We start from the raw sequence: 22,170 nt of genomic DNA, 5'->3' as shown, positions 1-22,170 counted from the left end.
ATATTATTACACATACAATTATTTTTCATTAGGACAAAAATGTTAAATTCTTTTACACACTTTCACTAATAAATAAAATAATATTATTTTTCAATCTAGTATAAAACCCCAAAGAGATTATTTCAAATAGGACGAAGAATATATACATTTTTGTGTGAATTCATGAGAATCAAAGAATTGAAAAAAAATATTCAAATGTATATGGGACGGAAAACACACAAAAAAAATAAAATAATAATAATAAAAAATAGTTTAAATAATAAACCTTATTAATTTGAAAATTTTAACCTCCCTTTAGATAAAAGATTTTTAAAAGTTTTAGAGTTTTAGAAATTTAAAAATAGTAAAAAGTAGCATTTTGTTGTGACAAAAAAACCCATATTTAATGTAATATTTTTTAAAAAAATTAAATAATGCCCAAATGCTCAAAGTTATTGTGTAAACAAAACCTTAATTACAACTTAGAACAACTGTTAAATTTTTCTCACATGATGTATTCAATTTATATTATATATATATATATATATATATAGTGATCATATATGTCAATATTCCATGACACAAGCAATAGACTGTCACCGTGAATGAAAATTTTGTCCATTTGTACAAATTTCAAAATACTTTTAAGGACTCTTTTGTTCCCAAGTTGGAGCATATGCTGCCATTATACACATATATATATATATATTTAATCAAAATATTTTTAATTTTCTTTCTATCACTCTTTTAAATAAATAAATATATTTATACATATTGATTTTTTTTTTCATATATGTTATAAACTAAATTATGTTAATTATATATAAATATAAAATTTATTTATTTATTTGTACTATATAAAATTTTAGTTTTTATAAAAATACATTTAGCAATGGATGTTGCGCTTAGATCATAACTTTAATATATATTCCTTATTATTAATTAGTCTAATACCCCAATTAATAATTTAACATGTTTATGCAAATACGAGGTCTGCAATTACTAAATATATCTAAGACCAATAAATTTAATAGATTACTTAATATAGTCTCTGACTAATTGTGACACCCTAGCCCGCAGGCCACACGAAGCCGAGCATGTCGGGATAGTAAATTGACCTTACAAGTCAACACGAGTCCTTCCAGCGTGCTTCTGTCTTTACTCACGCGCACCTTGAGAAACTTCCCAGGGTGCTTAACTCCAGAGTTCTTTCAGTAGGGCCCCGAAACAGGAATGTGCACATTGTTAACATGAATAGTCTATTAAATCTGTTTAACTTCTAATCAACTTCGGGCTCATCCACACACGAGAGTTAACCAAGCAACGACCCAACTCCGGGGTATCACATTCTCCCCCAGTACTTTAGAATGCAATGTCCATGTTGCACACAAGGATCGTCAACCGCTAATCCCGTTAACAGTCTGGTCAACAACTGCGGGCTGTCACATGTCGGCTCTGATACCGATTGTGACACCCTGGCCCGCAAGCCACGCGAAACTGAGCATATTAGAATCGTAGATTAGCCCTACAAGTCAATACGAGTCCTTCAAGCGCGCTTCTGTTCTCACTCATGCGCATCCTGGAAGACTTTTCCCAAGAGTACCGATTCTCAAGTTACTCTAGAGCAAACATGCTTAATTTTAGAGTTCTTTCAGAAGGGGTCAAAAAAATGTGCAAATTGTTGACATTAGTAGCCTATTAAATATATTTAACCTCTAATCAATTTTGGATGACCTAATATCTTCACACACGAGAGTTGACCAAGCAATGACCCAACACCGGGGGTATCACACTGATAGCCCAAATAATTAGATTTAATCTATAATTAAATTTTTAGTCCAACATTATTTTTGATCACGCTATGATGTGTTCATATTCACTAAATCTCGCATTTCTACTTACTTTCAGTCAAACAAACATTAAGAGAATTCTAATAGAATAGTTCAGTCCAAGAGAAGCTTACATTTATTTTCAGGTCAAGAAGTCCATTTTTCGATTGGACTTGTTGTGGAAGACTTTTTGAAGAGCTTATGTTGTGAAATGTGTCTAAAACTAGTAAATAAGAGAATATGAACAAAGCCCGAAGGAAGAACTCTGCTCTTTTACCTAAAATTTTTTAACACACACTACAAAAAAATAATATATTTGTAACGAAATTATGTTCATAAAGTTCACGTAGCTAACGTAATTTCATTTTTAATTCCGTATCTAATGTCATAAATAACGAAAAAAATAGATTTATAGACAAATATGTTTTGCTATAAAAACAATTTTTTTCTTGTAGTGACATCTTTTCAAAAATATTTAATATAAACACTTATTATTTTTATATTACCTATACTATTTCTTATATCTCATACGAAGAAAATATTCTTTCAAACCAAAAGTAAAAAAGAAATCCCAATTTAGACGAAAGGGAAGACTTGAAAGTATTGTGTAGAAAAACAATAAAAGCATATGTATAGGCATAAGCTTCTTAGTGATTGGATGTTACACAAAGACCAGCCCAAAAACGTTTTCTTGAGTCAGTCGAAAAATCTTAATTTTCAGCTTTGCGATGAGCCTAATGCATTTCGATCGTTTGGAAGTCAAATTTCATTGACAAAAACAATTAAAAGATATATTTATGTTAATATATTAATAATGTATTGTATGTTCTTATACCTTGTCGATATTATATATTGTGGTGTTGTGTGAGCAAGAGTATGATTATTCTTATATGTTCTATATATTATTGTTTGCAAAGTTTATTATTTTAGGGAGAAAAAGAAATAATATTAAGATGATTTTGTAATTAATATATAGAAAAACATTATAGTTGTTGTTTTTTTGTTTCTAACTGACCCAAACTCAAACCCACATGACCTGACTTGGATCCATAGAAACAAACCCATTTTAGGCCAGATGTTTATATAGTCACTCAATCACGATTGAAGACCCATTCTCTTTTCTTTTCTTCTCCTTTCCGGTCCGAAATCAATGCAGGAAGAGTGATTTGTTCCTTCTCCTCAGGTCGTATCCACGCGATAAGGTATGTTTGTTTACCCTTTCCTTTGCCTTACCCCTAATCTTGAAGTGACTGTATATATCGATAGGTGTTAGTGGGTTTGAGAGAGTAGTGAAGTGAGTGAGAGCCGTCGCTTTGTGTGATCATTTGTGTTCTTCTTTGTGTTCCTCTTTATCTTTATGCAAATCTCCTCTCTTCTTTGAGTTTCTTAGTGTCAAAATCCTTACTGCTCTCATTTTGTGGTGTTGCCTCGTTAGAATGCTTGGAGTTTGCACGGAGTGGGTTGTGATCTGAGCCTACCAAATTATTTCAGATATTTCGTTATATTATAGCACTGTTTTTCTTAATTTATGTTTATTGTTATTGTGATTATTGGTACTAACCTACTAATATTCTGAGTATTATTTAGTTCCAGGAAGAATTCGGGTCATTGATCCTAAGGAGAAACAAATTCTTAATAACAGTGATGATTCAAATAAAATGTTTGAAGTTTGATTCAAAATTATTTTAAAAAATACAATATCAACCATATAAACAAGAAATAAAGAGGTTATTTCATTGATTCCTCTACAAGTCGTTTGTTTGTAAATTTTAGTACGTAGTGTTCATCATCATCATCATTATTATTATTATTATTATTATTATTACATTAAATATAATCTAAGGGCTTGTTTGGTTTTGTTTTGATTGGAAATAGTATTGAAATTATTAGATATGATCTAAACCGATAATTGATGTTATATTTTAAATTAAAAATAAATTTTATGTATAATATATTAGATAATATAATATCATTTTTACCATTTTCCTTTCGTCCTACTTCAAAGTATCTATTTTTTATTTTATTAAAAATAATCATACATTAATACTAGCATATTCTTAATTTTATCTAAATTAGAAATATACAATTACACATATAATTAATTTATATAAAGTCAAAGACAAAAATGTCTAATCAATAAAATTTTATTATTTTTTAATTTCCTATAAAACTTCAAGTGACCTACGGAGGCAGTATATGGTATCATATTTTATGGGAAAATATAAATTACGTAAATATATAGTAAAAATGGTGGCTGTAATACACAATCAAACAAACTCTAAATTTTTAATCAAAATACCACATTCAATACTAATGTATATCCCATTTTGATTCAAACTTTTACTATTTCTTCATGAATAGCAACTCCAATCCCAACCTGGAATTACAAATATACAGAAATAATTCAGAAACCAAAACAGAGACATGGTGGTTGGATTTCATGAACATCTTCTCTCATCTACCAACAGTTATACAAAACTTTTTGCGATTCTCCGGGACATTGAGATTGCTAGGGAACATCAACTTTTTCCTATTTGGCTGGAATCTGATTCCCAGGCAAGCATCAACCTGATCTCCCCAACAGACACTCACACTACTACCAGAGGATGGAATTTACAGCTATTAGTAACTCAAATTAAAATTAAACTTGAACATAAGATTTCACATATATATATAGAGAATGAAACTGGGCAACGGACTGGTTAGCTAACCTCACTTGCGACACGGAGACTTCCCGAACTCTTGAAACTTAGCATGTCATAGGTCATCTTTATGGGATTATTGGCATTGACAAACTGGAAATGCCAAACTTCCAGTATGTTGATCAGCTGAATCGCTCTTGATCTCTCTGGTACCTGAAATTTCTTTCTCTCCAACCTAGGATTTGAAGTCTCAATCTGCATGGAATTTGGGTCGATGATAGTCATTCTTTGATCTCTCAGAATTTTGAGGTACAAAAATATTTATGGGCTTCCATAATTTTATTTTCGCATTGCTTTTTTGGAGAGAAGTCTGTTTCGAATGTCGAGGAGATGCAAAAAATCATGACGACCGTTCATCACCTTGCATGGTATCGACTAGTTTTTTCCTTTTATTTAAGCATGTACAGTGCAAGTATTAGTGTAGGTATTGTCAGACTTGCCCAAACGGTTCGGAACCGCCGGTTTTCTGGTTTACGAACCGGCGGTTTCCGTTGGAACCGAAACCGGGCTCAAATCAAACTAAACCGTGAATCGGACGGTTCGGTTTCGATTTGTGTTTGAGCCAAACCGTGAATCGCCGATTTACGGTTTGAATCGACAGTTTGGACAATATATATATATTTTTTTATTTATTTATTTTTAAAAAGTATGTCAGCCCAAACCGGCGGGATAAAATTCAAACCGAAACCGCCAGTTTGGGCGGATTTAGTTTTTGAAAACGAACGGTCAAGATTAATTCATGCAGATCTGACGGTTGAGATTTGATAGAACAAACCGGCGGCCGGTTTGGTCAGGTTTTTTTTTTCTTTTTTTAAATTTAAAATTTTGAAATGAACTGTAGAGATTTAAACCGCCGGTTTGGTCAGTTTTTTTTTTTAAAAAAAAATTTAAAATTTTGAAATGAATGGTGGAGATTTAATGTACGTCATAGTAAATAAACAGATGAGATTTAATGAGATTTATATAGTTTTTCACAAAAATAAAAAGATTAGTAAATTAAAATAGAATCAAAATTAATTGTAAAAATTTATATTAAGAAAAAATCGGAAAAAGAAGTATATAAAGGCGGTTCAAACCGTAACCGGCGGTTTTTAAACCGAAACCGTCAGTTTATAAACTGAAATCAAAACCGTCAAACCGTAACCGAAACCGTCATTTGGACGGTTCAGTTTCAGTTTGAAATTTTGGCAAACCGTAACCGGCAGTTTGTAATCGTAATCAGACGGTTTGAACCGTTTGAGCAAGCCAAGTATTGTGAATATTAGTTAAGGTTTTTTTTTCTCTAAACGATAATTGGAACCCATCCCTTTTTGGATTAGGATTTGTTTGGGCTTGATTTCTAGATACAAACTCATTTTGGCATGTATGACAAGTTCATTGGTGGCTTGGTTGGTTGGTCTTTTGTGGGCCTTTTGGGGTGGATCCCTCTATTTTTTTTTGGCCAGCAGAGATGAGGTTGTGGTTTGAACAATGTATTATATGTTCTTCTACATTGTAATTAAAACAAGAGAGAGATTATAATGGTAATTCAAAATCTTAAATGGTTTGAACTTTGATTCACATCTATGAGTGTTTTTTTTTTTTTTAGCCTGTAGTATTCATTTTTTTTTTTAGGTTGTTACTCTCTCCGTCCCAAATACCATGTCCACGTTGTCGTTTCTGTCCGTCCCACGTACCATGTCACTTTTCTTTTTTGGAAAATGATTACACACTTTAATCTATTTTAAATTTTTAAATTTTATTTTTTTTTAATTTTAAACTAATTAGTTAATCTTAATTTATAATTATTTATATTAGAGGATAATTATTTTCACTGATACATTCTTAATTATCTACTAATTACACCTCTCCTAAAAGAACGATGTCTAGCAGACACGGTATTTGGGACCGGAAGGAGTACTATTTAGCCTGTAGTTTTATTTTAGGTTTTTTTTTTTTTTTTAAATAGTATGTAAATACAAAACACAACAAACTCTTTTTAATCCCAACCCAAGTTGTATTTTGATGGGTTTTGGGAATTGTAAAAAATTTAAATTAAAAATGGTTTAATATGATATATATAGATAGTTAATGATATATTTAAATTATAAATAAATTATATATATATTAGACAATATATATGATTTTTTTATTTTTATGAAAAATAAATAAATTAGCCTAAATGCATAGTAAAAATGGTAGTTATAGTACACAATCAAACAAACTCTAATTTTTCATTCAAACACACTACAAGTTCCTACATAGGATATTAAAAACCTATTATGATTCAAATTATTACTATTGGAATTTCAACTCAATCCAAACTTGGGATTACAAATATACAGAAATAATGGAGTTAAAAAACATACATATATATATATATATCAAAATCAACCCATTTGATACAGAGTTTCTGTATATACATTTTTTTTCTTTAATATTTTGACACCATTTATCATAAGTATTTTTTTTAAAAAAAAAAAAATTACATCAAATAACTATATTACCCACAAAATATCAAATCAACACTCCAAAGAAATTATCAATTTTGTAACGAGATTTTTTCGTTACTAAATTCATTTTTTCTGTTACTAATGATATTAGAGACGGAATTAGAGATGAAATTACGTTAGCTACGTGAACTTTAGGAACGGAATTCCGTTACAAATATACTAATTTTTTTTTGTAGTGCAAATACTCAAGTTTTTACAATTTTCAAACTTTCTAAATCTCCATAAACCTCTGTAGAGCCGTAATCTCTTTTGGTGCATTCTAGTCTGTGATTATGATCTTCCACACTGCATCAAAAGTCAATTTTGCTCGGAGATGCTACACTTTTCGACACACCAGTAGCGCTAAGCATAGCGAATTGAGTGATTTTCGTTGATGCAATCTCGCAATCCTTAACAAGAAGCCAACTACAAAGTACAACACAAAAAATTATAAAACCAATAATTGAATTAAACAGATTAATTTAAGATATAGCTATGGAATATTGAAATGTTTATACTTATACCAAATGCACAAACCCGAAAACGGCATGATATCGCGAGAGGTTGTGAATTAGGGTTCCTGGACTGCTTTGAGGTTTTACCACAGCTTCCCTTATGAATCCATCAGGATTATTCGGGGATGTAATAACCTCGATGTATTGGTCCCGATCACTCGTGTAGGTGTTCGCATCGCCCGCCCATTTTTGAAGTCCAGACTTGAGGACATCAGTTGTTCCTGGAGACCCCTGCAGGAAAATTATTTAATCTCCCATTACAGATCTCTTCAAAAACCCTAATTTTACTTATCTTTAATTTATTTTGTTGGTGACTCACTGAGTACGTAAATGGAGCTGCAGATACGACATCCATTGGCTTCAAAGCATTTGATGGGGAGCTCACACATAGCGCAACTCGAAGGATCTGACTAGAGCTTGTTTCGACTGCTAGAGAACAATTCTCAGTGATGGCATTCCCCACAAGCTCCAGAAACCAATAGAGAAGTCTTGGATAAGAGAAATAGCTCATTGCTTTCCATCCATGGATTACCAATGTGATTTTATCCCTCATTTGTTGCTGATGATCCTTGAACATTGTGGGATTTGCACTGCATACAAGAGTTAGTGATTCTGAGCCCTTTTTAAGCATTGACATTAGAGGAAACGCTGAAATAATTTAATAGATACATATTGGAGAGTTTGTTGGGTAACACTTACTAATCAAGATGGAGGATTTTATCAAACACTTTTGAAGAAGAAGAGGGAGATGTTGATTCGTTGCAAGTTGTGGCAGAAAAGTTGTGATCTATGCGATAGGCACCATTATTTTCGGATGCATTCTTGGAGAAGAAGAACACATGAGGGTTGCAGTGTTTTCCTTTGCCGTCATCTCTGTATAGCATCACCATGTTCGACGCCATTGAAATCTTCAGAACTACCCCACAAAGCTTTTCTTATTTCCCAGAAAAGACACTCTTTTGTATTTGATGATTCCTGTTCAAGATAACTAAGCAATGTACATTAAATGGAAAAATCTGAACTGAAAAATAAAAAATAAATTACTTACAAAGATGATAGAGAGCTTGGAAGAGAGCTTCCATAACCATTGCCAAAATCAAAGCTTTCAATTTCTGTGTTTTAAGTCCGCAAGGAGTTGTCCTATTTATAGAGAGAGAGAGAAAAAAAAAAACACTTCATGCTGCATCTATTATACAGATACGTCATAAATTAATAGTTTGATATCTTAATTACTTACATTGCACCTGCCTAACTAAAAAGTTTAAATGTTTATTGTTTTTGGAAGAACATAAATAAAGTTGGACGATGCTGCCACATGACTAAAAAGGATAGGTCAATTATACGGATATACGGTGCGACAAAATAGTCAGTTACAAAAAGATTTATTAATGGGCAATATCGGGTGAACTTTTGTGGTAAGCTATTGAAAAGTTATAGTTCAATAACTTCTAATTTATGTGTCAATAATTATATTGGTAGTAGTTGAAACGACCTCCTCCAACATTAAATATTCTTAAAGAAAATCGAGAATACGATCAATTGATATATGACTTTATTAAAAGACAAAATGTTTGTTACCAAAAAGCTTAAATTTCAAGTGAAATCTTGGAAAACATTTGTGTTATGTTATTAAAAAATTGCAGTGTTATACTCGTCCATCAATATGTACTCGCTTGACCATTTTAGTATATATATGCACTGTACTAGCTAGCTTTATGTTTTAGCATAAGCAATTATAGAGTTGGCAAAAATAGGCACGACTCGAAAATTCGATCCGAATCCGGTATAAAAATCATGCTTGAAAAAAATAGGTTCGAAAATAAACCGGGCTATGACGGCCCTGAACGATAATAAAACGGATAGTGTCTGGAACCATGATCGGCCGGGCCCGGTCTGGTATTATAATTTAAATATATCTAAAATAAATAATTTTATAAATATATATTAAAAATTGAAGTATAGTCTAATGGTTGTAGTCTTGTGTTATTATTGATATGTTATGGTTTCAATTCCTATATTTAGTAAAATCGGGCGGGCCCGATATTACCACCTCTATGCACTTATAATATAATTAGTAAAACATTTCAATTAAATTATTACAAAAATTAAATTACTAACGTTACCAAAGTTCCAATTTTATCTTAAAATAGTAGTACAATAATATAAAAAAATATCAAAATATTATTTAGTTTAATATCAGTAATATATCCTACAAATCCATCAGAGCACAATCCCACTCCCACCGGACATTTTCATGAACTTGACGTGCGGCTAGTGGACAAAAATCGTGAAAAAAGTGACACTTATGAAATATATTTTGCCAAAAAAACAAGACTAATAATTATCCAATTTCGAGTCTAAAGATTAGTTTATGTTTGTTTAGCATTTTGGTTCTTTTGGGCTCTGAAGTTCCGAACAACTTCAAACTAACAAAAAATTTCTCTTGTTGGTTCTTATACTCATTTCGGATGAATCATGCGAATTTTTATATAGTCTTTAGGATTTTTAAGGCCCAAAATGACATCGGATTAACAAACAAATATTATTGAAACTGTTTGGTTGTTTCGGATGAACTGTACAAGTTTCGCTTAATTGCGAGTGTAAAAATGAGTTTACATTTTATTTGGTCATTTTAGATATGCCATGCAATTTTTGTTTAATTTAGATTCTAAAAATAGATTTATATATTTCTTTTTGCGTCTAGGGGTTTAGTGCCCTAAAAGAACTCGGATGGACTAAAACAATATCGCTGGTGGATTCAGATGAAACATGCGAATTTTCTCAAATTCCAAGTTTAAAAATAGTTTTAAATTTTTTTAGCGCTTACGTTTTCTAGGGTCCTACATGACTTCGGATGAGCAAAATAATATCATTGGTTGGTTTATTTAGTCATTTTGGATTAACCGTGCGAGATTTGTGTAATTTTGCATGAGTCTAAAAATGGGAGTACATTTTTTAGCATTTGGGGTGTTTGGATCCCTAAATGATCTTGAATGGACAAAATAATATCGTTAGTTAATTAGTTTGGTCGTTTCAAATTAACTGTGCAAGTTTCGCATAATTTTGAGTTTAAAAATAGGTGTACGTTTTTTTAGTGTTTAGGACTTTTGGGGCCCTAAATGGCCTTTGGCCTTTGATGAATAAAACAATATCGTTGTAGGTTTGTTTAGTCATGTCAGATGAATCATGCGAATTTTTTCAAATTCCGAGTATAAAAACGAATTTAAGTTTTTTAATAATTTTGTTGTAGTTCCAAAAATGAGCCGTTATCAATCTTAACTTTTAATTGTCACTCTGCCAAAATATATCTCGGTCACATTTTCATGATTTTCATCCTCCATAATACAATCCCACTTTGTGCGCGTGAAATTGTACCCGTCGTAAAGTTGACGCGCAACCAGAAGAGGGAAATAACAAAAAAGTGACACATGTGATATATATTTTGCGAGAGTAATAATTAAAAGACAAGAGTGACAATTGATCATAAATACTAGATATTTATTACAATTTTTCCTACTTTTCTTAGATGGAAGGAGTACCTTATTGTGTCATATATTATGTTTGTAAAAGAACAGTTTTTACAATACAAATATAAAAAAAAAAAAAAAAAAAAAAACAAAATTGACTATTCATGACATCTTTTCTCTTTTTCATAATGAGTTCAATTCGATAAAATGTTTAAAACATTATTATTCAAATAGATTGAGCAAATATAATAGTTTTCAAACATTCTTACATTCTTCTTGTGCCGGGGTGTAAATTCAAAATCAATCCGATGACACTATTCAACCTGAAATTTTCAGGTTTGATTTCAAATGGTTAAGACTTTTTAAAAATCGGACTGTGTTGAACATGAAATAGATATAAAAACAAGTTTGATCATGTTGTATTTCAAGTTGATCAAATAACATGAAATGTAAAACTATATCATTGAATAACCCGTAAACTATCCAAATTCAAATTGATTCATTGTCTCTTGAAATTCTAACACAATAGACCTTCTCTTCTAGCCATTTTCAATTTTCCCCATCTTTACTAACTCAGTTTTCATTTTTGCTCCTTGCTTAATGAAAGACCAAATAGTGTTCCTCTCTTAACTGATATACATAGCATTATGGTGAGGCAAAATAGTTAATTTTTTTTTAAAAAAAAAAAATTATTCATGGGCTAAATCTTAAAAACTTTTCTAATATGTTTCACAAAAGTTATTCGATAACTCTAAATTATATGGTCGTACTAATCACCGAAAAAGGAAAAAAGCTTTAAATTTGTATGTCAAAAATTTATCTTGGTAGTAGCTACAACTGCTTCCTACAACGTCAAATATTTACAAATAAAATCGAATATACATCAATTGGTATATAGCTTTATCCTGAGACAAAACAGAAAAAAACTCATGACGGGCAAAATCTTTGAAATTTTTTGTATTATGTTATCTAGAATCCAATTGAAAATAAAAATCTGTTCAACCTAAATTTTTTTAAAATTTGGTTCATATTTTGGATTTCCTATTTTTTTTTTTTAACATGTAACAAATATTAAACAAGTTGAATTATGTTATATTTTAGGTTGATCTAATAACCTAAAATCTAAAAACCAGGTCACTGAGTAAGCTATTAACCTAGTCCATTTTTTTTAATTGACTTGATTGTCTCTTAAAATCATATTACTTCCATCCCATCTCTATCATCCCATTTTATTACTTTGGTTCATCAAAATTCATTTGTTTCATAACAATAGATAGACACATCATCATAAAATTATCTGTACCTTTCTATTATTATTATACAAATATACTATTTTCTACACTTCAATTAAAACACACATTCACAAGGGTGTAAATAAAATTTACCCATTATTTTGTATCAACTATTAATAAAGTATACATATTACTTAAATTACATGTTAGAAAAATATAATACCAAATGATATTGGACGGGTTATAAACTTTGTTTAGATAGAGAATTTTGAAGGTTTTTGGAAATTTGGAAGTTTGGAAAAAAGTAAAAAGTTAATATTTTAATTTGATATTTTTTAGAGAAAAAATGTATTTGATGTGATATTTTTTCAAAAATAAATAGTATTAAATGAGTGAAAGTGTGTTGTGTAAACATAAGCTATATCTTCCTCTTCTAGTCATTTCCAATTTTCCACATCTTCTTTAGTAACATAATTTTGCACTTATACTCTTTCCTTGATGACATACAAAATAGTCATGTTTTGATCTATAATCACTTATACTTGTATATTTGTGCACTTGACACCAAACAATTCATAATCATTCCACTATTTGGCCAGAAACTACAATTAGCCCATCTCATGCATTGTTATTGTACTCAGTGACGGAACCAATCCTAAAATTTATAGGGGGCAAAATATGAATTCATTTTTTTTAATTTAATATTGTTTTTTTTTTCGATTTCTCCTAATGCAATCGGATAAACAAGAAAAACAGAAAAAATAGCTAAAATTTTAAATTTTTAGAGAAATATTTAAGAAAATTTAATAAAATTCAACAATTTCTACTAAGAAAATTAAAACCTAAAAATGTAATCAAAACTACAAAAATTTTATTATTTTTTACACTATAACATAAAAAAAATTTAAAAATAGGGAGGGCAAAATAATAATAAAAAAATATATATAATTTTATTATTTTTTACACTAAAAAATTTTATATTTTAGGGGTTGGGGGGTCAACTGCCTCTGACCCCTATGTAGTTCCGTCTCTGATTGTACTCCGTTGTATCATGTAGCTTTCATCTCAGTTAGAGCTCATCTTATCACTTTATTAGTCATTTGCTTAAGTAGCTTGCATCCACTTCTTAGAATAAACTTTCAATTCATGTTTCGTCATTGTTAGACTCAAATGTACTTTTACTGAAAATGTGTTTTGATTCAAAATCCCTGTGTTTCACTCGAAACTCAAAGGTAAATTAGAGAACAAAAATATTATTTAGAAGTTGTCAGTGGGGCTACAATAATGACAACATTATTCAATGCAGGCGTCACTGGGCCGGGCGAAAGGGGCGACCGCCCATGGCCCAATCTAAATTGGGGTTCATTATTTATTTATGTTATATATAAATTATTTATATATAAATATTATTTGACACTAGTATATTGGTACAAGAGCACGGTTTGATGCTTAAGTTCTATGCCCTAATTTTTGTTTTAAGATTGTTAATATTAATACTATTATTGATATTTTATTTAAAAATTCTAAAACAAATAATTTATTTAATAATTTATATTCTATTATAAGTAAAAAAAAAAATCGGAGTAGATCATTTATATATATTTAGGGGTTTTTTATTTTTGTTTTAATTATTTTTTTTGCACTAAAAAGATAATAAATATTAGATAAAATTATTATTATTTATTATTATTATTATTATTATTATGCAAAATTATCAATGCCGCCTTTATGATTTCGAAATTCAGTGTAAATCCTCTATATACTTTAAAAACGGCATGAACCCCTTATACTTTATATTTTTTTTGGTGTTGAGAAGATGACTTTTCATCTATATTTTTTTTTATGGTGAGGTTTTATAACGTTTGTTAAAATATAAGGAAGTCTTACGTAATTTTTAAAATTTATGCTAGAAATTTGTTTTTTTAATTTATATTTTATTATAGGTAAAAATATTATATATATATATTTAAGGGCCCCTAACTTTTATTTCGTCCCGGGCCTTTCGAAAGTCAGGAACGGCCCTGATTCTGATACAATATTAGATATAATCAATAGCTAATATACCTATTAATTTTATATTCTATCATATCACACTCTTCGTAAGAACAGACTAGTATTCAAGGGATTTCAGCATAAACACAACATCGTCTAAACCAATGTTTTCATACTTAAAGTGAAAATGACATCTCCAATATTAGTTCTTAGCGTGGTCGATATCGAAATGTTAGTGTTAGACCTAATGGATGTCGGGCATGAAGCAAATAGAAAAATACTTAGATTGAATGAAAAGAAAAATTGGTGTGTTAGTTGAGAAAATGCTTCTATTCACTAAACCAATGCTACAAAAAAAAAATAATAATAAATAAAACATTTGTAACGAAAATTAAGGACGGATGACATTAACTATGTGAACTTTAGGAAAAAAAAATTTAATGAATTTTGTCTTTAATGTTATTAATAAAGAAAAAAATTGATTTAGAGATGAAAATAATTTGTTACAAAAATACTATTTTCTTGTAGTATAAGCTCCAGGGCAATGTACAAAAAATTTATGAAACAAAGTAAAAGAAAAGTTATACTCCCTCCGTCCACAAACTAATGTCCTACTTTTCTATTTGGGACATCCAACAACTATTGTTCTATTTTTTTTTAAACACAAATTTTACATTTTTACTCTTCATTCATTTATTACTTTTAATATCTATCGTACACTTAAGGACAAATTTGTCAATTCATAAAAAAAAAAACAATCATCTAAGAAACCGTACAAATATACTTTAGGACAATAGAAATTGGACGGAAGAAATATATCTCTCATAAGCAGGCCGACCCTCCGCCGGGCATCACCAAAAGATACATGTATATATACATACATAATAGAAAATCGACGTGACAAATATATAGAAACACATTATAGTGATGATTCAAATAAAATCTTATATGGTTTTAACTTTGATTCAAATTTATTTAAAAATAACAATATCAACCATATAAACAAGGACCTGAGAGGTTCATGTCAATGATTACTGGATGAGTGTGTATTTGTAGATTATAGTATGTAGTCCTCATTATTATTATTATTATTATTATAAAATATTACTTTAAATATAAATTTAATTTAAATTTATATAATTGAATATTATAATGTGCTTCTTTGGAATTTAATTTAAATTTATATAATTGAATATTATAATGTGCTTCTTTGGATTTGTATTTTAATTTTTTACTATTTGTATTTTGTATTTTTCTCTTCAACTTATTAAATTAAATATTATTAGAAAAAAAAAAAAACAAATCTTCTCAATTTTATATATAAAGAAATACACACTAAGGGTTTGTTTGGTTGTGTTTCGAGAATACCATTGAAATTATTTGGTGTGATATAAATATATAACTGGTGTGATATTTTAAATTAAAAATAAATTTGTATAATATATTATATAATATATAATATTTTATGGGATAAAAAATAAATTGCGTAAATACATAGTAAAAATGGTAGTTGTAATACACAATAAAACAAACTCTATTTTTTTAGTTCAAAACATCATTTTTGTCGTAAAATATCACCTCCAGCGGCTTAATCGGAAGCTGGCTATAATCGATTTGTTTCAAAGGGTTCCCAGCCCCTCAACGGGCTATCTCGCGATGATCGAAAAATTTACGAATCAAGGAAACTAGAATTTAAAACTAATAACGCAAGGGAGAAACTAAAAATTGAAATTTTAATTGATATAAATGTTCTTGAAAGAAAAATACAGAGAAAAATTAAACTATTGTTGAATGTGGAATGACTTATCTGGCATCTTGATCTTCTTTAAATCTTGTTATTTTTTAAATTTTATTTGGATAAAGATCTTATTCCTAAATTTTTCTCAATCACTTCAACCTTTTTTCAAACCATGTTTGACCGGGCTTTATAGCTTCCATTGGGTTGCTTCTACAGCTAGGCCAACTTGATCATTAGGCTGGTCGGATCTACAGGTCCATTCGCTGATCTGAACCTTTCGCTAGGCCGCGAGCCTTCCAAAGTTTGGGCTGCACTTGTATTGGGTTGTCCAATTAATTTTGGGTGTGTACAATCATATTCAGTACTAATTAATATCTCATATAAAAACCCACTTTGACTCAAATTTTTACTATATGTTCATGAATATCAACTCCAATCGCAACATGGAATTACAAATATACGGAAAGAATTCAGAAACCAGAACAAGGACATGGTGGTTAAATTTCAGGAGCATCTTTCCTCAGCTACGAACACTTACACAAAAGTTTTTGCGATTCTCCGAGACATTAAGATTGCTATGGAACGTCAACTTTTGCAGATATAGCTTGAATCCGGCTCCCAGGCAAGCATCAACCTGATCAACCAACACCACTGCTGGAGGATGGAATTTACAACTACTGGTAACTCGAATTAAAGTTAAACTTGGGAGAATTGAACATAAGATTTTGCATATATACAGAGAAGGAAACTGGGCAGTGGAATGGTTAGCTAACCAAGGTTGCGACATGGAGACATCCCGAATTCTTGAAACTCAGCATGTCAAATTAAAGGTCATCTTTATAGGATCAATGGCATTGACATGTGGGAAATGTCAAACTTCTGGTTCAATCGATCAGCTTGGAGAATCACTCTTGATCTCCATGGTACCTGAAATTTCTATCTATAACCAAAGATTTGGAGTCTCAGTCTGCATGGCATTTGGGTCTCATTCTTTGGTCTTCCAGAATTTATGAGCTTCCAAAATTTTATTTTGGCATTGTTCTTTTGGAGAAAAGTTTGCCTCGGATGTCTTGAGGAGATGCAGAAAATCATGACGATGGCTCATCACCAGTGACGAACCAGCTTTGCGGCTCCGTGGGGGCAAAATTGTTATGTTTATTTGTTTTATTTTTTTTACTGTTTATTTTTAGTTGCAACTTATTTCGAGTCTGTTTTTTTTATTTGAAATAGATATTCGGTTGTTTCTCTGTGTAAAAAAAAATAATATAAGAACTTTCTTATTACTCATTTCTACCAACTTGATGTCATTTTAATTTTTTCAATTTTTATTAACACTATAATGTGATCGTGAAGAAGAAAAAATGAACGATAAAATATTTTATTTTTTATATAATAAATTTATAAATAAAAATATTATATATTATTATAAATTAAAATAATAATAACATGGAGGTTTATGTAGAATATTAATCTCAAATTGGGAGGACAAATTTGATTACTAAATAAAAAATTAGAAAAATTTACACTTAAAAAAAAATAAATTTGGGAAGGGCTTGGAGGGTCAATTGACCTCAAGCCCCAACGTAGATCCGTCACTGCTCGTCACCTTGTAGGTGTGGTCTAGTTTTTTATTTAATTTTGTATGTATAGTGCAAGTATTAGTGCATGTGTTGTGAATATTAGTTACTCCCTCCGTCCTACATAATAATTTGTCTCTATTTTCTATTTTCGTCCATTTTACATAATTTGACCTTTCCTTTTTTTTGAAAAATTAACTATACACTTTAATCATATTTTAAAATTTAAAATTTAATTTTTTTCAATCTTAATTAAACTATTTAGTTATCTTAATCTTAATCTATAATTATTTTTACTAAATAATAATTATTTTTACTAATACATTTATTAATTACTTACTAATTATACTTTACCTAAATTATCGTGTCTACGTAAATACACCCATATTACATGGGACGGAGGGAGTACTATTATAATTTTTTTTTACAAAATATTACATACAAAATACTATTTAAATTAAATTTATCGCCAAAAAGTTTATTTACAGTAATAATTATTATTATTATTATTGTAGATTTAACAAAATATTTTCCTAACCTACTTATAATATTTGATGTAATATAAATAAATATTTGATGTGATATTTTTAAATATTAAATTAATTTAAATATAATATAAAAAATATATTTGTTTGCATTTTTAATTTGAGATATGTTTTAGCTTATGAGAAGTGTTGACAATATTAAAAAAAATTTGTTTAATTGTTAAATTTTTATAAGTTTGTAGAATATATATATATATTATGTTGATGTATATATATTGTATTTTTTTAATAATACTAATTTGAGAGCACATCAAGAAAAAATTTGTTGGGGGTGTTGTTTATTTAATATTTTGGATGAGAGAAGCAATAAATGATGAATATGAATTTATATTTTTTTTCCAAAAAAAAAAAGGTTACATGTGTGTTTATGTGAGATTTTGGTTTTGATTTTTTATTTTATATAGTAAAATAAATCTTGATATTTTGATTGTAAAATTAATTTTTAGTATAGTATCGTAAGTTAAAAAAAACAAACATTTGATTTAATTCTTCTTAAAAAAAACTGTAAAACTATTTCAAAATCACACAAGCGCTTTTGGTGTTTAAAAATATTTTGTATTTTCATTGGCAGTTATTGAGAATTGTATTAATATTATTAAACTGTTTAATTATATTATTTTGTAAGAAAATTATAATATATTATTTCTTCTGTTCAGAAAATTTAGTCTCATTTTTTATATATATATACAAAGAAATTAGACTAAATTTGACGGACAAGAAAAATATTATGAGTAACGGTGATATTATTTTGTGAAAAAGAATAAATTCATAAACTCATCTATCACATTTATTATTATTAATAAATAAATTAAATTTATGTTTCATTTTTCATATTTATTTTTGGAAGAATTTTATGTAAAATGTTATTGAAATTAAAAAAATTAAAGTCTTATTTTATTTAATTACTTTTAGATTATTAATATTAGTTTTTTTTTTTTTTGTTAAGTGATTACTATTTTACAATTGATACCATTTTTTTCCAAAATTAATTTCAAAATATAATTCAACATAAAAAAATATTTTTATTTTTATTTTAATATTTCACTAAATAAAAATACTTGAAATAACAATACATTATAAACATTATACAAATTAATCAAACTAATAAATCATCTATATATTATTTCTTAAACTCAGTACCCAAAAGAAATTGGACTATTTTTATTTGTCGAGTGTAAACTTTTTACTATTTTCAAAATTTTCTAAAACTTCAGCAACCCTTCGTCGAGACATAATCTCAGTGCTTTCTTCACTTGTACTCTGGCAATCGTCATACAGGATCCAAAATCAATTTTAATTGTGATAATCGTCATACAGGATCCAAAATCAATTTTAATCGTGATAGTCGTCATACAGGATCCAAAATCAATTTTGCTCGTGACAATCGCCACACAGCATCCAAAATCAAATTTGAAGTGGCAATCGTTACACAACATCCAAAATAAATTTTGCTCGTGGCAATCGCCACACGACAGCCAAAATAAATTTTGCTCGGACTTGCTACACTTTTCGACACACCAATAGTGCTAAGCATAACAAATTGAGTTCCCTTGCCGTAGTCTCTGTATAGCCTCACCATGTTTGACGCCGTTGAAATATCGGGAACTACCCTACAAAGCTTTTTCCCCAGAAAATGCACTCTTTCGAATTTGATGATTCCTTTCAAGGTTTTTTCTTTTTGTGTTCTCAAGTCTCCAAGGAGTTGTCCTATTTATAGAGAAACAAAACAATACATGATGCTTCTAAAGGATTGGTCAATTATACGTGGCTATATAGTGAAACAAAATAGTTAGTTACAAAAAGATGTATTAAGGGGCGAAATCTCGCGGACTTTTGTGGTAAGTTATTGAAAATTTACGATTCAACAGCTTTTAATTTATGCGTAAATAATTATATTGGTAGTAGTTGCAGCGGTCTCCTACAACATTAAATATTCAAAATTCAAAAATAAAATAGAGAACACGTCAATCGATAAATGTGTCAATAATTACTGAAAACTTACCATTCAACAACTTTTAATTGATGCGTTAATAATTATATTGGTAGTTGTTGCAACGCCCTCCTCCAATATTAAATATTCATAAATAAAATCGAGAACACGTCAATCGATATATGCGTCAATAATTATTGAAAAGTTACTATTCAACAACTTTTAATTTATGCGTCAATAAGTATATTGGTAGTAGTTGCAACTGCTTCCTACAACATTAAATTTTACAAAATATTATCGAGAATACGTCGATCGATATATCATTTTACTAAGAGACAAAATTTCTGTGAGCAAAAAGCCTCAATTTCGGGAAAAATCTTGAAAATTTTTGTGTTAGGTTATTGAAAAGTTGCAATATTATACTCTCCATAAAAATATGTTTGTTTTACCATTTTAGTATATACTCATACTTTATTTAGTAAAATAGTTCAATTTTACATCAAATATATTTTAATTCAAAAATTATATTACTTAGGCATAAAAGTTTCAATTTTTACTCCTAAAAAGGTAAAAAAATATTAAAATATTACTCCATCCGTCCCACCTACCATGACTACATTGTCGTTTCTGTCCTTTCCGCATCCCATGTCACTTTTCTTTTTTAGAAAATGATTATACACTTTAATCTCATTTTACATTTTCTAATTTATTTTTTTTAATTTTAATTAAATTAATTAGTTATCTTAATTTTAATCTATAATTATAGGATAATTATTTTCACTAATACATTTTAATTATCTACTAATTATATTATTCTAAATTCTCGTGTCTACAGTGACCCAGACATCCAACGTGACAATAAAAGCTCACGAGATTTCGTCCGTGGTTGCAATTTTATAAATTTAAATTTGTTAAATCGTAACTTTTCAGTAAAGTATAACAAAAGTTCAAGAGATTCCGCCTATCAGTGTACTTTTATAAAATTAATTGTTATGTTTCAGCAACGGACAAAAGTTCACGGGAGTTCGCCCATCATTATAATTTTATAAATTTAAAGTTGATAAATAATAACTTTTCAGTAATGTACAACAAAAATTTGCGAGATCTCGCCGGTCATTGTATTTCTTGCAACTGCCTATTTTGTATCGCCATAAAGTGACATATAAATTGACCTATACTTTCTAGCTATATGTATAGCAGCATCCATCCTTGGTTTTGTATTTTAATTTAACCAACAACAAACTCATTATGTGTGTTATTTTATCAAATATTACAAAATTTTTATTATTGATTATTCTTTTTTTCAAAAATATCAAATTAAATATTTATTTTTTATTTTCTTTATTATATTAAAAATTAATTTTACATTCAAAATATTACATCGCACCTATTTATAACCTTCAAATTTTTATGTCAAAAATTTATCTTTGTAATACCTACAATTGCCTTCTGTAACATTTAATATTTATAAATAAATAAAATATTTTTAAAAACTCGAGACTATCTCAATTGATATTTTTTATTTTACTTACAAAAAAGGTTTGCATTGCCTGTCAGTGTAATTTTATAATTCAAATTTGTTGAATGTAACTTACCAATAACATACAATGAAAGTTCACAAGATTTTGTCCGTCATTATAATTTAATAAATTTAAAGTTGTTGATCGTAATTTTTCAATAAAGTACAGCAAAATTTGGCGAGATTTTGCCCATTATTGTAGTTGTATAAATTTATAGTTGTTGAATCATAACATTTCAATAACAAACATCAAAGTTTGCGAGAGATTTCTCACTTCATTATAATTTAATTAGTTGAAACGTATGTTTTCAATAATGTACAATAAAAGCTCACGAAGTTTCATCCGTAGTTGCAATTTTATAAATTTAAATTTATTAAATCGTAACTTTTCCGTAAAGTACAACAAAAGTTCACGAGAAGCCTATCATTGTACTTTTATAAAGTTAATCGTTACGTTTCCAATAACGGACAATAAAAGTTCACGGGAGTTTGCCCATCATTATAATTTTATAAATTTAAAGTTGATGAATAGTAACTTTTCAGTAATGCACAACAAAAGTTTGCGAGATTTCGCCGGTCATTGTATTTTTTTATTTTTTTTGCTTGTATGGCAGTATCATCTAGTGTCTTTTTCTCTATAAATAGGACAACTCCTTGCAGACTTCGACATAACA

The 22,170-nt window shown here is 28.9% G+C and overlaps 1 protein-coding gene across 1 annotated transcript; it reads right to left on the bottom strand.

The window, feature by feature from the left end:
- Positions 1–7,292: 7,292 nt before the first annotated feature.
- Positions 7,293–8,398, bottom strand: LOC127241701 (tryptophan aminotransferase-related protein 2-like). The gene is made up of 4 exons (XM_051260875.1): positions 8,196–8,398; positions 7,816–8,086; positions 7,519–7,727; positions 7,293–7,407 (listed from the first exon to the last, which is right to left on the bottom strand). Exons 1-4 carry the CDS (start codon positions 8,396–8,398, stop codon positions 7,293–7,295), a joined length of 798 nt encoding a protein of 265 aa, XP_051116832.1.
- Between the last annotated feature and the right edge of the window lie 13,772 nt (positions 8,399–22,170).

Source organism: Andrographis paniculata, unplaced genomic scaffold (genome assembly GCF_009805555.1).
Source record: "Andrographis paniculata isolate CXL003 unplaced genomic scaffold, ASM980555v1 Contig83END, whole genome shotgun sequence".
NCBI lineage: Eukaryota > Viridiplantae > Streptophyta > Magnoliopsida > Lamiales > Acanthaceae > Andrographis > Andrographis paniculata.
Note: the sequence above shows the minus strand (reverse complement) of the source record. Positions and strands in the feature narration are given on the sequence as shown.